Source organism: Acanthisitta chloris, unplaced genomic scaffold, assembly GCF_000695815.1.
Source record: "Acanthisitta chloris isolate BGI_N310 unplaced genomic scaffold, ASM69581v1 scaffold45277, whole genome shotgun sequence".
Classification (NCBI taxonomy): domain Eukaryota; kingdom Metazoa; phylum Chordata; class Aves; order Passeriformes; family Acanthisittidae; genus Acanthisitta; species Acanthisitta chloris.
Window position 1 is genome coordinate 1 of NW_008684064.1, and position 14,598 is coordinate 14,598.

The 14,598-nt window shown below is 37.2% G+C and overlaps 1 protein-coding gene across 1 annotated transcript in view; it reads right to left on the bottom strand.

The window, feature by feature from the left end:
• Positions 1-2,892: 2,892 nt before the first annotated feature.
• PSMD14 (proteasome (prosome, macropain) 26S subunit, non-ATPase, 14) overlaps positions 2,893-14,598 on the bottom strand; it is a 46,126-nt gene continuing 34,420 nt past the window's right edge. The window contains exons 8-12 of the mRNA XM_009079151.1: positions 13,122-13,229; positions 9,891-9,965; positions 6,822-6,947; positions 5,468-5,530; positions 2,893-3,315 (exon numbers count right to left, since the gene is read on the bottom strand). Coding sequence (XP_009077399.1) covers positions 3,217-3,315; positions 5,468-5,530; positions 6,822-6,947; positions 9,891-9,965; positions 13,122-13,229 — 471 coding nt within the window. The 3' untranslated portion in view covers positions 2,893-3,216. The remainder of the gene's footprint in view (positions 3,316-5,467; positions 5,531-6,821; positions 6,948-9,890; positions 9,966-13,121; positions 13,230-14,598) is intronic.

The following is a 14,598-nucleotide window of genomic DNA, read 5'->3' on the forward strand; positions in this document are numbered from 1 at the left end:
AGGGCCCGGCCGGCCGAGCCTCGGGCTGCTCAGAGTGGGACCCTCCGAGGCGTGAGGATGCGTCTGAGGAGTTCAGGGGACCCCTCGCCACCCCCCATCTGCCGAGCACCAGTCTCAATTTCCCTTCCTAGGCAAGCAAGAGTTTTTAAAAGCACGGTTGGTTGGGGTTTTTTTTTTGCCCGGGGAGGAGCTCTCCTGTTCCATTTTTCTTAGTATTGTTTCCTTAGCAGTTTGGACTTCAGGTATTTTACAGACCACATCTCTTCCCAGGTGACATCAGCAGCCGGCTTCAAATTCCACTGACAGTTAATGCAGTCTGAACCATTGCATAACAAACCAAACCACCGTATGATTGCCCGAAGCCAGGCTGAAACTTTGCAAACTCAAACCCAGAGAAGACTAGAACCAGGATGACTTGTCAGAATGTGTGTTTCAACATTCTCAAATCCCGTGGCCATTTGTTTTTCTGTTGCTTAACCATGAGCTATTTCGGTTATTTGTTTTCATGGAACCTGACATACACTCTCTGCAAGGCAATTATTCTAATAAAATAGTTTATGAAGCAAAAAGCAACCACTTCACCGTTCGACTTGCCGTCGGGTGGTACAGTGCATGCAACTTGCCATACAGCACCTTCTCCTTTCGGTGCTAAGATAGTTTCATTATTATCAGCTCTAACTAATGTTTCTGACACTTGTTTCACCGGTGAGCTCACCCTTCCCTTTCCCTGCTTGAAACCAACAGAAAGGTAATGGACTTATGTAGGCAGGAGACAGATCGAAGCGCAGATAAACCTTTGGAAACGCTGCCCTGAATTACAGGGCTACACCCATATAGATGCGGAGCTGCAATGAATTCAGTGGTGTACTGCCAATCACATGGAAGTGCTAATATATGCCAAAAATTTTCAGTGCACAACTCCTAAACTGGTATAATAGGGGGATATGCAATGGCAGGTGGTGTTACAGAATCGTCATAGAATGGAGAGAGCTTTGCTAATACAATATGCCCGTCCTTCGTGCTGACATGTGACGAGGGGTCAAGCTGCTAATGAAGGTCTGCTCCATTGTGGCTGGAGGCTCAGAAGGTGGCTGCTGGAAAACCTCCTTCTTTCTCCAAGATGGTATGCAGGCTGCTGCTTTTCAGGTTACAGCACACACGCATTCTTCCAAATCCTCTGTGTAGCTCCTAAAGCACTGGACAAAAATAAGGAAAGATGCCCCAAAAAACCTGCCTTTTTATTATTCATGAAATATCTTGGTAAATGGAAAATTGTGCCTCCAAGTCAAACTGAGGAGTGAATAGAAAGCAGGGAACCACAGCACAAGCTTATACTACGGGAGATCTGCATCTCCAACAGACTCCCTTCAGCTACCCTCTGCAAGATGTACATTTGTCAAAATTAATTTAGAATATGCAAGACTCACTGGTTTGTCTCCCTGCTTACACCAGCCTCTCACGCATGTATACACTGCAGCACTGCGCTAGCTTCTCTCCTGTTCTGCAGTGCCATGTTACCCACGACCTGCCAAACTATGTCTCCCTCGTGGTGTTACACGTGCGCGTGGGAGCAGTGAGCGGCAGGGCTGCAGAGCCCCATGGCAGACGAGCCCTGGGGCAGGTCCCCCGATCAGCTCCTGCCCCCAGCTCACCCCACAGTGCACACATCTGACAGTGGCAAGGCCCAAACATTGCCCTCCTCAATGATACACGGGTTTTCAGCATGAATCTCCAGAAAATACTTCCATTTAACTATACGCAGGCAAATGTGGTTTGGTATGTCTCCATTTTCCCAGTCTGATATTCTACTGCCTACTGTGGGGGCAGAGGGAAGGCCATAAGGAGGGCAGCTGCAAAAATCTGCATGTTTCCCTCTGAAGTAAGTGCATGCTAAATATACTTTGAGAGAGAGTTATTCTAAAATAGTAAATTAAAAGCCTAAATAAGAAATTCCAAACAAAAGAAAAATCTTTGAATGGTAAGGAATAAATAAACAGAAAATTAATGGGTATGAAGTGGAAAATAAGAATATTTTATAAGTTATTTCTTTAGTATACAAGAAGTCAATTTTTTTTAAAAAATCCTCTTTAACAATAAAACCCCCTATCATTTAAAAATACTTGCCTGCCACTATTGTTGCCATTTATTTAAAAGAACAAACCAACAGTAAACAAAAGATTGTGACACAGAAAACTTCTGCCCAGAGGAAAGAAACAAATCAGCCTAAGTAGCATCCGATACTTAAAAAACCCCAAACCAGCTCCCTGCCCAAAATCCAGTCACTCCCCAAACCCAGTTATTTGGCTCTGTCTGCTTCAAACCAAGCAGCCAACCCACCTGCCTTCCTGAGAGTTTCCCTCTCCACTCAGTGGAAATGGGTTTAAATGTCACATTCCAGTTGGGACTCTTTCCATATATTTACACATATGGACATCCCCTGTACGTTCTCTCTTACAGGAGGGAGGGTTCATGTAACCTAGAACAGCCTCTATCCCTTTAACGTTTATTCTCAGAATACTGCTATTTATGACACTGCTTGTGAGAGTTGTGTGATTCAGTTATCAGCATAACTGAATTAATTTTCTTAAGGTCAGTTGTCTTCTCTAGACATTAGGGTTTGAATAATATTCAAAGGCAGCTCACAGGAGAATTATCAGCATTTTGGGTTTTGTACAGCCTCAGAATTCAGCACTAATACCATTTTATTTTTTTAATGTCAATGAGAGTATCTGGTAACCAGTGGGAACCAAATTCCATTAGAGAATTTTTGCTGTTCTAGCAATTAATGTCTCAGTAGTTTTGCAGTGGGTAGACACAAACCTTTAGTAATGCTTTTTCTAGTCTCTTAATTCCCACTGTCCTTTTACAAAAAATACTGTCCAGAACCTAAGACAGGTTTGTAAATGTATTTTTATTATGTTGCAACAATCAAAATATATATGTACTACTGATTTTTCCCCAAATATTAAATGAAAATGAAATACATTTTTGCCCACATTGTGTTCTTGAATGCTTTGGAATCTGTGAGGGCCCTGACATAGAGAAACTGAAGCAAATGCACAATTAGAGACTGAAAGGTGTTATAGTGCTGCACTTACATAGCAAATGAAGTCAGATGTCTCTGTTTAACCAAATATAGCCTCAACAGTCTCTGTTTTGTGAGTATTAGAAACAATAAACAAATATACACAGAAAGCATCACAAACCGTAAATTGGTTATTTAAATACAACTGTATCCAACATAGCAGCTAAACACTGGACAATGTTTGAGGTCATCAGCACATCCACGTGCTCTTCTAAGTGACGTTTGGGGTCCTGAAATACAAAGGATGCAATGAGAGAAATGACTGAAACACGTCTCCGAAGGATTTAATTTACTTCAGGTCTATTTAAGATGTCTGTGAGTAAAGGAACACAGGCCAGTAATGCTTCTCAATATCCCAGTCTAGCAAGACCTAGCAAATGAACTTCCATGAACGAGATTTTATTTGTCCATACTAACAGTTAAGTTGAGGGTAGGTTTAGTAAGTAAATCTCCATCCAGCATCTGAAGAGTAACCATGGCAGCTGTGAGTTTTAAGGACAACACACAATATGTGAAATTTACTATACATCGCACTAAGGCCAATATTTAAATCTTGGTTCTGCTGCATTGCAATTTGTTTTCAGATCTTTGCACTAATGTGTGTTCTAATCCTGTAAAGACTCAAGCACCATCTAACACAGCCTTTGAGTACTTGTGTTGACTGCAATTAGCATATCTATACCCATAAAACATGGAAAATGCACAATGCCCTGTTCAAATGTTCTGAAAAACTGAATGTTAAGCCTGAGCAGTTTTCTGAAAATACACATCCCCACACACTATTACTCAATTGATGTGGGCATTTGTGGGCACATACATGGAACAATAAGATTATTTCTGGTTGAAAATCACACTCAGGCACTTCTTCACTTTCACAATTAAGTTATTAATCTCCAAAACCTGCAAAATTATCAGGCATACCTAAAAAAATCTCTAAACTTTACTGTAGTATTATTGTAGCATTCTTGTGTGTAAACAAATGAAAATATGGAAGACAATTGTGTGGGAATCCTAACTTTTGTTAAAAAAAGAATTATTGTCAAAATGTAATGAACCCATCTAAGTTTACACAGAAGTGTGCTAGGATTTCTGTGTGAGCTGTCCTCAAATAACTTGTTTTCACAGATCACACAGTTGTCCAATATGTTTCTGCTCCTAGCAAAGTATGCCCCTAATAACATACTATCCCTATTGTGAGCAGCTCTTTGCCTAAAAAGCTATTTATATATATATATAAAGCATAAAAACCCACTTGAAAATTACTTCACTGAACAATTTCTTAATTTAAAGAAAAACTTAAAAATTTTATCAGGCAAAAAATTCTTTTCTTTTTGAAGAACTGTATCAAAATAGATTTCTTTTTCATGTATTTGTAACAACTAGTGAAGCTCAAGTTCTGTTTGAGATGACATCATAACCCTTAAAATACAACCCTTCTTACATATTTTATATGTATATATTTATGTATGTGTAGGTGTGCATAAACTCCATTGTTCTGAATGCTACAGAAATACACGAGTGACTGAACAATAGTGCAGATGTGTTATGACATTGCTGCTAGAAGCTGACACATAAGAGCAACCCAGAATCCTTTAAATTCTACTGCTACTAGCAATACAATAAATACTGGTTCTTTAAGGACACACTAGTTACTTTAAAAGCTATTTCTTGTTTCCTTTGCCCTTATTGAATTTGAACAGAATCTCACAGAAATTTGCTTTGCTCTCCTCTTGCTCACAAAAGCACATTTCCTCAATCTTTATCCTGAAATGTACTAGTTTTCTGTTGAGCCTTCTATAAAGACATTATATCCCGACATTGCAAAGGGATGGAATGAATTGAGTGAGTGTTTTCAGTTTCAGCTATGAACCTGAACTGTTTTCCTCAAACACCAGTACAAAGGAATGCAGCTTACTTGTGTATGTGTGTGTCAGAGCTAAGCACTGACTGACAGTGCTCATGAGCTGAGGATAGGGGTGAGCTGGCTCTTTAGCCATGATAATGTATAGACAACACTCCCACCTTTGTTTCCATGATTACAATTTTTTAAAAGTCTCCACAGTTTGGGCCTCTATGACACAGACTTGGAAATCTTTATGCCTCTTAGAGGAAGTTAAAACAAAAGAAGAAAAAAGAAAAACTACTAAATCTCAACACTGCTCCTCAGCATGTAATACAAACACAGGTAGAACAGGACTTGTCAATTACTTGTAGCCAAAGCCCTGTTCCTTACACAACCTTCAACAAAAATAAATGTATTATTTGAAGCATTGAGAATATCATGCACGTAGAGCTAAAATCACCTACGCACATGGAAGAAAATTAGTATTTAGAATGAACGAAGCATATCATTCCACCTCACTCTAATTCATCACACCTCACCTGCTTGCCAACATTTTTTATTGCCAGCTGTTCAGGTGTCATCTTATCTTCTTCTTCAACAGCCTGTGAAAGAAACACAGAAAAGGTCAGTGTTTCAGATTTCATTTACTTTTTCCCCAAGCCATAGATTCTCAAAATATAATTCTCTTTCTAGAAAAAATAAATAATAATAATTAAAAAAAATCAAACAGCAACACATTTCAGAGGGTCAAAAGGAAAGGTACTGCAGCTTTTCAGCAGACGTGGTTTTAATTACTAAGTGTTAGTGCAAAAGATCAAGGCAAATACTCATGACTGGTTTTATTGTCAGATATTCACAAAACTGTTATTAAGCAAAAATATTAAATGAGCAGTATCAATAAAGATAGTTGAAGATAGTTAAACTAGTAAAGCATAATCAAACCCAACATTACCTATGCTGTTTCAACTACTGGAGATTTGATCTCAATAAATGTTTATACTGTTTAAAGTAACTTATTTCAAAACATTTTGATAATGTTCTGTTGCCTTCAAACACAGTGTCTTTATAAAGTTAATCCACTAACTTCACTAGTGAATGCAATACTCAATTTTGGTTTTAAGGACTTCTAAGATGTTTAAAAAATAGCACTTGTCAAGAATGACTGACATATCTACTACTCATAGAGGGCTTGTTGAGATCTAGTATGTATGAGAAATATTTCTAAGTGTAAGTGCTAGTATTAAAACTGCACAAATAGCTGTGATTCCTCTTTCTTACAACACCAAAAACAAATGCCTTATTTAACAAGAATATTGAATTGGGCTCTGGAATGTGTTCTAAATACTTACATTTATCTACTGGACTGATACAGATAGATAACCTTTATTTTGCTATACTGATCAAACAGTCCTTGACTGAAGGACTGAAAAATATGATTACCCGCTTACCTACAGGAATCTTATATTCTCTTCACTAAGCAAAAATACAAAATTTATGTGATTACTCACATATCAAAGCAAAACACGTAATTAAACACTTTGACAGTGCAGGGCAAAATGTCAGGTGGCAAAGCCTGAGAAGCTAATAAAGGCAACTTCACATAAGAACAATATGTAGTTGGTCAGTAAGAACCATAATCTCCACATGGTCATTAAAGCCACACTTGTGCCTAATTTAATCAAACCCCAAGAAACTTTGCTGAAAACAAATTATACTAATCAAGTAACCATCAAGGTCCTAAAGAGTTCCTGCAACAACTGTTTTTTCTTACAGTCTAGTCCTTTACAAGTCATTCTGAATAAAGCTTGTGATAATCAACTTCTCCTGAAATTAAGTAACTAATTTCTTCATAAACACAGCTACTGTTATACTATTATTATGGGATATGAGTACCTTGTTATAATTCTTAGCTAATTCTAACATCTCCTTCACTACTGTTTCATTGAGTTTGCAATGTTCACTGTAGTCCTGAAGTGTCAAACCTTCCATCCAACTCTTCTTATGCAAATTTAGCAACATCTGCAAAACAAAACCTCTTTAGAGCATTCAGCATAAAATACTTACAGGATACTATGAAGATCTCTTTGACAAAAAACAAATTTATAATAATAAGAATATAATAAATATTATTGATCTGACACTGTCAGTGTTTAAATACAGGAAATACAATCACCAACAGTTCTACTAGAGCACACAATAGATTTTGCATATACTTTTAAAGATCAAACTTCTTGAACCCTAAATATGAAAACAAGGCATGGAAACCTGGATCACGTTTATTTTGACAGGACTATGTAGGTTTGTCTTCTGTGATTTTTTATTTTTGCTGGAGGTTGAGAATGCACAATTGCACCGCAGAAGAGCTAACAGAAAGGTGGATACTTGAACTGTCAAGTAAAGAATAATTGAACCTTCTGTCCTCTGATGCAGTTGAAAAATATTTTAATGCTTGGATTAAAGTCATAAAGTAGCTATTTAGGCTTCTCTGATTATCTGATCTGTATGTATGAAAGCAACTGACACAGTTATGATAAAGTGAACTTAAAAAGCAACCAAAGCATGACTTGTGTTTGTCCTTGTGCAAAATAAACAGCCCTAAAACAACATGATGAAGGGTTGCAGAGTTCTGATGGTGATGAATGCAGACACTATTAGAAATATTTGAAATCTTTTACTTGACACTCTGATGTCATTCTTGAAAGAGCAAAGGAATACCTACAAAGGGAATTTCTTTATTTTCAAGAACGAAGAAAGTATATTTTGTGGGTCTCCTGCACACCCAAGGACTGTAGAGATGTGCTGGTTTGGGCTGAAGTGGAGTTAACTTTCTTCACAATGGCTAGTATGGGGCTATGTTTAGGACTTGTGCTGAACACAGGGTTGACAATGCACAGATGTTTTTGTAACTGCTGAGCAGAGCTTACAGAGTCAAGGCCTTTGCTGCTTTCCACACTGCCACGCTGGCAAGGAAATTGGGGGTGCATGGGAGCCTGGGGGGAGACACAGCTGGGACAGGTGACCCAAACTGACCAAAGGGACATTCCATACCATATGACATCATGCTCAGCATAAAAGGTGGGAGGAAGAAGGAGGAAGATAGGGACATCATTGGGAGTGATGGTGTTTGTCTTCCCAGGGAACTGTTACGTGTGATGGGGCCCTGCTGTCCTGGAGATGGCTGAACACTTCCTGTCCGTGGGAAGCAGTGAATTAATTCCTTGTTTTGCTTTGCATGTATGTGTGGTTTTTGCTTTCCCTATTAAACTGTCTTTATCTCAACCCATGAGCTTTCCTAGCTTTTACCCTTCCGATTCTCTCCCCCATCCTGCTGGTGGGGGAGTGAGCAAGTGGCTGTGTGGTTCTTGGCTGCTGGCTGGGGTTAAACCACGACAAGGGAGGACACTTCCAGCAAACAGCTTCAGCTTGCCTTCAATTTCCAAACATTTCCTAGGCATCTTTGAGAACTGGTAAGCCCTGTAATTGCTATCACCTGCATAAAAGTACTTGTTTCATCCTATGTACAGCTTCCAAAGAAACCTGGCTTTGGAACACATGAACAGAGTTGAAAGTTTGTGTCATAATTTGTATTAGCAAGATCTTAGCTACTGACAGAAGGAGTCGTAGGCAAACTGCATATGGACAGTTTAGCTAGGCTATCTTGATTTTAAAATTATGGTTTGGTGTGATAAGCTCCTAATCTAATACATGAAGCATGTACTCTTCTTACTACAGATGGAGATAACAGATCACCACCACCATGAGGGGGGTTTGAGATATGTATGAAGCTGCCTTATGAAAGATGTGAGAGAGTTGCTGCCTCACAGATTAAAGTTTTCCTAACTCGGTCAAGATTATTCTCCTACTTGCTAAGGTAATAACTCATTATGTAAAGCCATCGAAGAAAATACACACTTGGAACTTCAGAAAAGACTGGACTTGCCATACTTTTGCATTTGAATGGAAACAATCATCCTTGGATGCTTCATGGACAAGTCCTGAGTGAGCTGGTTTTGTTCCATCGGTTATTCTCTTTTATAACACTGATGTCTGATACAGCCCTAAAAAGGGTTGTGCATTTCAGAAATTCTTTCCAACTCCCTGGTTTGCAAACATATTCTTCCATTATTCTAAATTGAGGATTTTTTTCTTACTTCTAACTCTCTGAAAGTCCAAATTAAGTGAAAAAACTATTCTGATAATTTCCATCAGAAACTTCAGTTATGAGACAAATTTATAACCCTAACATGGCCATGAACATATACAGACATAACTGAGGAAATCTGGATTTTCAAGAATTAACTTCTGTAGATGATAAATAAGGTGGGTTTTTTTGGGCTTTTTGTTCCTGTTTGGTTTTTTTGGTTGAGACTGTCAAGCTAGATTTTGCTTGTAACTTGAATTTTTATGCAAAAGTAACAGACAACATTTGTTGTCAGTAACTTAGTATTTTGTCTGTAAATGCAGAACATCACTGCTACCTGATATTCAGTGAAGTCTTGGGGAGCTTCATTCATACCAACTGGAAGTACCTTCTGTCAAAGTGATTACAGCCAATAAAAACCCAACATCCCTTGGTTATACAATTCCATTTTGGACAACATGGTCTCCTAGCTTCAGGAATTCCAGCCTGTGAAAACCTAGCACAGCTAGTGTATCTTTCAGCTTCACCACTGAAAACTTGACACTGCACAAACCTGTTAAGTGCAGAGAACAGCATGAGGACTTTCCACAACATGTGGACAGAAATGTTGCAAACTATTTATATGGTTATTAGAATGTGGTTTTGGAAAGTTTCATCACCATGCCTTGCCATCTAAGTGCTTTCTGGAAGAGAAACCATCTACTCCAGGATGGTCAAAACAACTACTAAAAGCAACAGCAGTTGAAATCAGAGTATTGCCATAAATCTTAAATAGTTTGTAAAATATTCTTTGTCTTCTGAATATAAGCTGAAACAATTACCTTCTGTTCTAGTTCATTCTTCCTGTAGTTGATGGTGATGGAATAGTAATGTCTGTTTAGTCCGTGAATTAGTGCCTGTAAAATTCAGGGGGAAAACTGCATTAAATTACTCACCACTGAAACAAAGAAATATTAGAAGGGAAAAGTTCATTTAAATACAACCATCTCTAAACGTCACTCAAATAAAAGAAAAGGCACAAAGAAAAAAATATACAGAGAATGTAAGTAGGTATCAAGTAAATATACCTGATCCTATTTCACTTTTTGGACTCATTAACTGTTATGCTTTCTATTTCTAAGCCACAGATTTCTTTCACACAGTAATAACTATAATAAGAAAAAAATGCTAACTGCCTGCAAACATTTAACCGATACATATGCACAAACATATTTCTCTCAAATCCTTCCCCTCTCAATCAATTTTGTTACCACTTCTATTAAAATATTGGGCTCTTTCTGTTACAAACAGAAGACTTTTGGCTATCTATTTATTTACAACCACCGTCAACATTCCCATGCTCATTCTCCAAGGCACAACACACAGAGAGAAGCTGAAGCAGTGTGTAAACACCTCAGGTATCTATTAGACTGTGTGCATCACATTAACCTTGAATATAAAAGCTAATTTTATTTTTAACTTTCAATGAAAAAAACCCAACTCTTACCTTTTTCATTATAATTATGCCCTTTGCAAATTTGTGTAACTTGTACGTTAGAATCTGATTGACAGAGATCAGGCTAAGTGACAGCTCTGAGCATGTATCTTCTGTTTTGCTCTTGTGCATTAGATCTTTAGCTTTTTTACAACTTAAAGGTGAGTTGGACTAATATTGGGGGGGTTTTAAATTCTATGGTAAATCTTCATCACAACTAAAATTGTCTATTTTTCAAATGAAATTTTACATATGAAATATACATTTAGCAATCAGGTATGATAAATTGTACAGAAAATATGCTGAATTGGTGGAAAATATTTCCTACGTTTCAAGCATTCAACCCACTTATCTTTAGATATATTTTTTAGAGCTATACAAATGAATGTGTATTTTCATCTTATGCAACTTAATATTTCTGCATTCCAAAATTATCTGTATGAAAGCTGAAAATGTTCACATACACACATTTTAAACAGAATTCTTTTGCAAATGCATACACAAAGGTTCAAAACTACTTGAATGGCTATGGTTATGAGAAAACCAGGACTTACACATAGCCATCAATTGTGCCACTTATTCTAATTAAAACTGTAAAATACAGGTTTTATCATCAATAAAGTATTTTATAGTTGAAGCTATTAGCAGTTAGTAGTTTCCACAGCCATTTCCTTATCCCACTCAAAATGACTGCATATGAGGTTTTGGTGTTTGCATATAAACTCTGGTGTAGATACTTAGGAAGTTTTCTCAAGCTCTTAAAATTTGACAAACATCTATGCCTTTTCCCATTATCCTCTCCCCTTTCAAACCCCACCCTTTAAAAGAGTGGACAAACCTAAAAGGTAAACAACTGTAAAAGAGCTGTTGATAAGGGAACACAAGAAAAACATACACACACAAAAAGTAAGACAAGGCACATAGTATTTTTCACTATTCTTATTGCTGAGATTTTGAGGAATGTCTTAAAATTCCTGCTTCTAGCCCAGCTGAAATCAGTATTAAATTTGTTTCTGTCCTCTGCTGGCTCAGAATTTTATTCATGGCCCTTGAACAAAAGGAAAACCACAGTGAGAGCCCTTGCAGCTTTAAGAACAGAGCATCATTTAAAACTATGATTTTTAGCTGAATGATGACATTTGCAATAGCTCACTACGAACTTGCAAAAAATCAACACAAACAAAAAACACCCCCTGTAACAATCAAAACCCAAAACTCCCATGGCCAAAATATGTCATGCTGCAGTGACAGTGATCTTAAAATAATGAAGCTGAACGATACTACAGGGGTTTCCAAGGGAGAGCACTACACAGGAAAGCCCAGTCAGAAAAGCCCTTGAACATGCAAGCATGGGCTTGCCTAAACCCAATCAAGACTATTAGCCGCATATTTCGTACTCATTATTGTTTGCATTTTTTACTGATTCAAAAATGAGAAGTAACACGATGTTCTGAAGCAGACACTGTCTAATTTTAACACTTGTTTTGCTAGCATTTTTATAAATAGTAAAGGGTTTCAATGTATCAGTAACAAAAAACCCAACTGATCTTTTGAAATATTGGGGTATGGTGGCCTAGGACCTCCCAAAGGGTGTCTCTCTCACAGCAGAAGCTCAGCCCTTGTTTCAGTTCTGCTGTGACCAGCATATGCTCATTTTCTTGGATGTTTGACTAGCAATATTACTTCTATTGTCCATGTAATGGAACAAAAAGCAAGAATTGTGCTTCATGGTTTCAAGCACACGTCTTTTAAAACACATAGTAACAGGGAAAAGTTTGTTAAAGGAAACGACATTGAGGCAGAAAAATGACAGGGATGAAAGCATTAATCACTCCAGAGGATACTTGTTTCCGGACAGAAGCTATTTCTCAAAATAAAGACTTGCTTCATTGAAGACCAAAACTTTTGTCTTACTAGTGAAAGTCAACTTCAGAAATCAAACGCTGAATATTTAAGTTTCACAAATGCTTATTTAAAAGAAACATTACAGGTGAAGCCAATCAAAAATCCTTTTAATCTGTTGAATATCCTCTTCCATCATTTTTTCAGCAAATTACTGCATTACATAAAAACCAGAGATTAATTATTAAAGACACAATACAAGGTTTAACCTAGATTACATAATAAACAAGAACCTATCAAAACATACAGTAAAAGGACAAGATTATTAATGAAGAGGGAACTTTTTCTATCATTTGAGAGTAATTTACCTCTAAGAAACTGAGATGTTAATAAACAGCAGTTTTTAAACTGCAGGACTGAAAACACTGCCCATCTTGCATTACATGACATGTCATCAATTGTCACTTTAAAAAGTTTGCATTTCCATAAATCTGTAGTTTAATCTTTGCAGTATGTATTTAATACATATATTCACACCTAGGTAGCTAATTTAGGGCTCAATTTTAAACCCTTCACATATATATCTCCATTGATAAATCATATCAATTACAAATGCAGGTGGGAAAATGCTACAGAGAGAACAATAAACAATCTGTAACCTACTGTTTTTAGGTACCTTTCCCCAAAATTGCTGAAGAAATCTTGCAATTTACAAGACTACTAAGACTGGGTTTACCTGGATAGATGGTTTGTTTAAGTGACCCAGATTTGAAGTTGTTTGTCTTGGTTCATGTCCTAAGACCATCATATTAGCATTGATCAATCTGAAGGCATCAATAACAACCTGTAAAAACAAGATGTCAAGTCAATTCTTTTTAGAAAATGCAACTAATAGAGCCAAGCAACAGTGGACAAGGCACAATCAACTCTCATCTGTTTTTGGCCTTTATCCAGAAAATCATTTAATTATAATATTAATAAAGAAGAGCCTCCTGCTGGCTATGTGATCAGCACACTGCACTACCTTGCGTGTACACCTTAAGGTGACTCCAATTATTACCTTTTCCATGGATCTGTTTCATATACATTGTATCATCATATAAGACTGAATTTTATGTACACTTACTCTAAGCTTGAAAGCTATGCATATGTTTGTCACCTAAATCTTATCCAATCAAAATGAATGACAGAGAGAGACTAAAACTGAAAGTGAGCACAAGCTAAGGGACCAAGTCTAAAGCCCAGTCCTGTCACATCAATTATACTACCACAATACTTGAAATGACAACAAAATTATAGCCAGCAAGGAACTTGCCCCATGTATTCCCTTCTAGTCAGATGCTTTTTGCTTCTTGTGACTACGAAAGGGTCTATAAACTGTCTGATGGATTAAAAAGTCCTTGTCAGTGTCATGCTCAGGAGTAAAAAATAGAGTAAAAGAAAACCAAGGTCATTTATGATTTAAAGGTACATGGTAGGCAGTATTCAGTGCTATTTCATTGCAAATAAAGTAAAAACATCACTGATTCTTATTCTGCCCTATGGGTTGGATGACGACAGATGCATTTCTATGTCCAGATTGATAGTCTGAGGAATTAGATAAGAACCAAATATTTTATGTTGAACGAACAAGAAATCAACCACTGTCACTGAAGGTCTGCAGAGAAAGTGACATTGAGTCTCCCACTTTGTTCTAGCATTTTCCTCTCCATTTACACAAATATTAAGAACTAAATACATATGCAGTTTTTAGCATCACAATACAAATGTTGAGGTCATTCATCTGGAAATAATATGACTTGGCAAGTATTTATACTAAAAAAATTATCAGGTGTAAACTGAAAAAGCCTAACTAACACTAACTTTTCACCTGTTGTATTTACTTTTGAGACCCAACTGAGACAGTGGTGTTGAGTGACTGAGTGGTACTAAGGGCTATTGCCTGGACCTTCAGCTGCTGGCCAGATCCATCTGCAAATGTCATGTCTGGAAATTACATGCAGAATACCTTCAAAATAATCTTGTTTAGTAAAGACGTTCAGATGTGACCCAACTGGAGTGACTTAACAGTGCCATTTTTTTCTCTAAACAATAAACGCCCACAATTCAGACTCAATATGCAGCAGAAGGATGCTACCTGATACCAGTGCTGCAAAAAAGGGATCCCATTTAAAAGAACTTAATTCTCAAAAATATCTGAAACTGTTTCTATA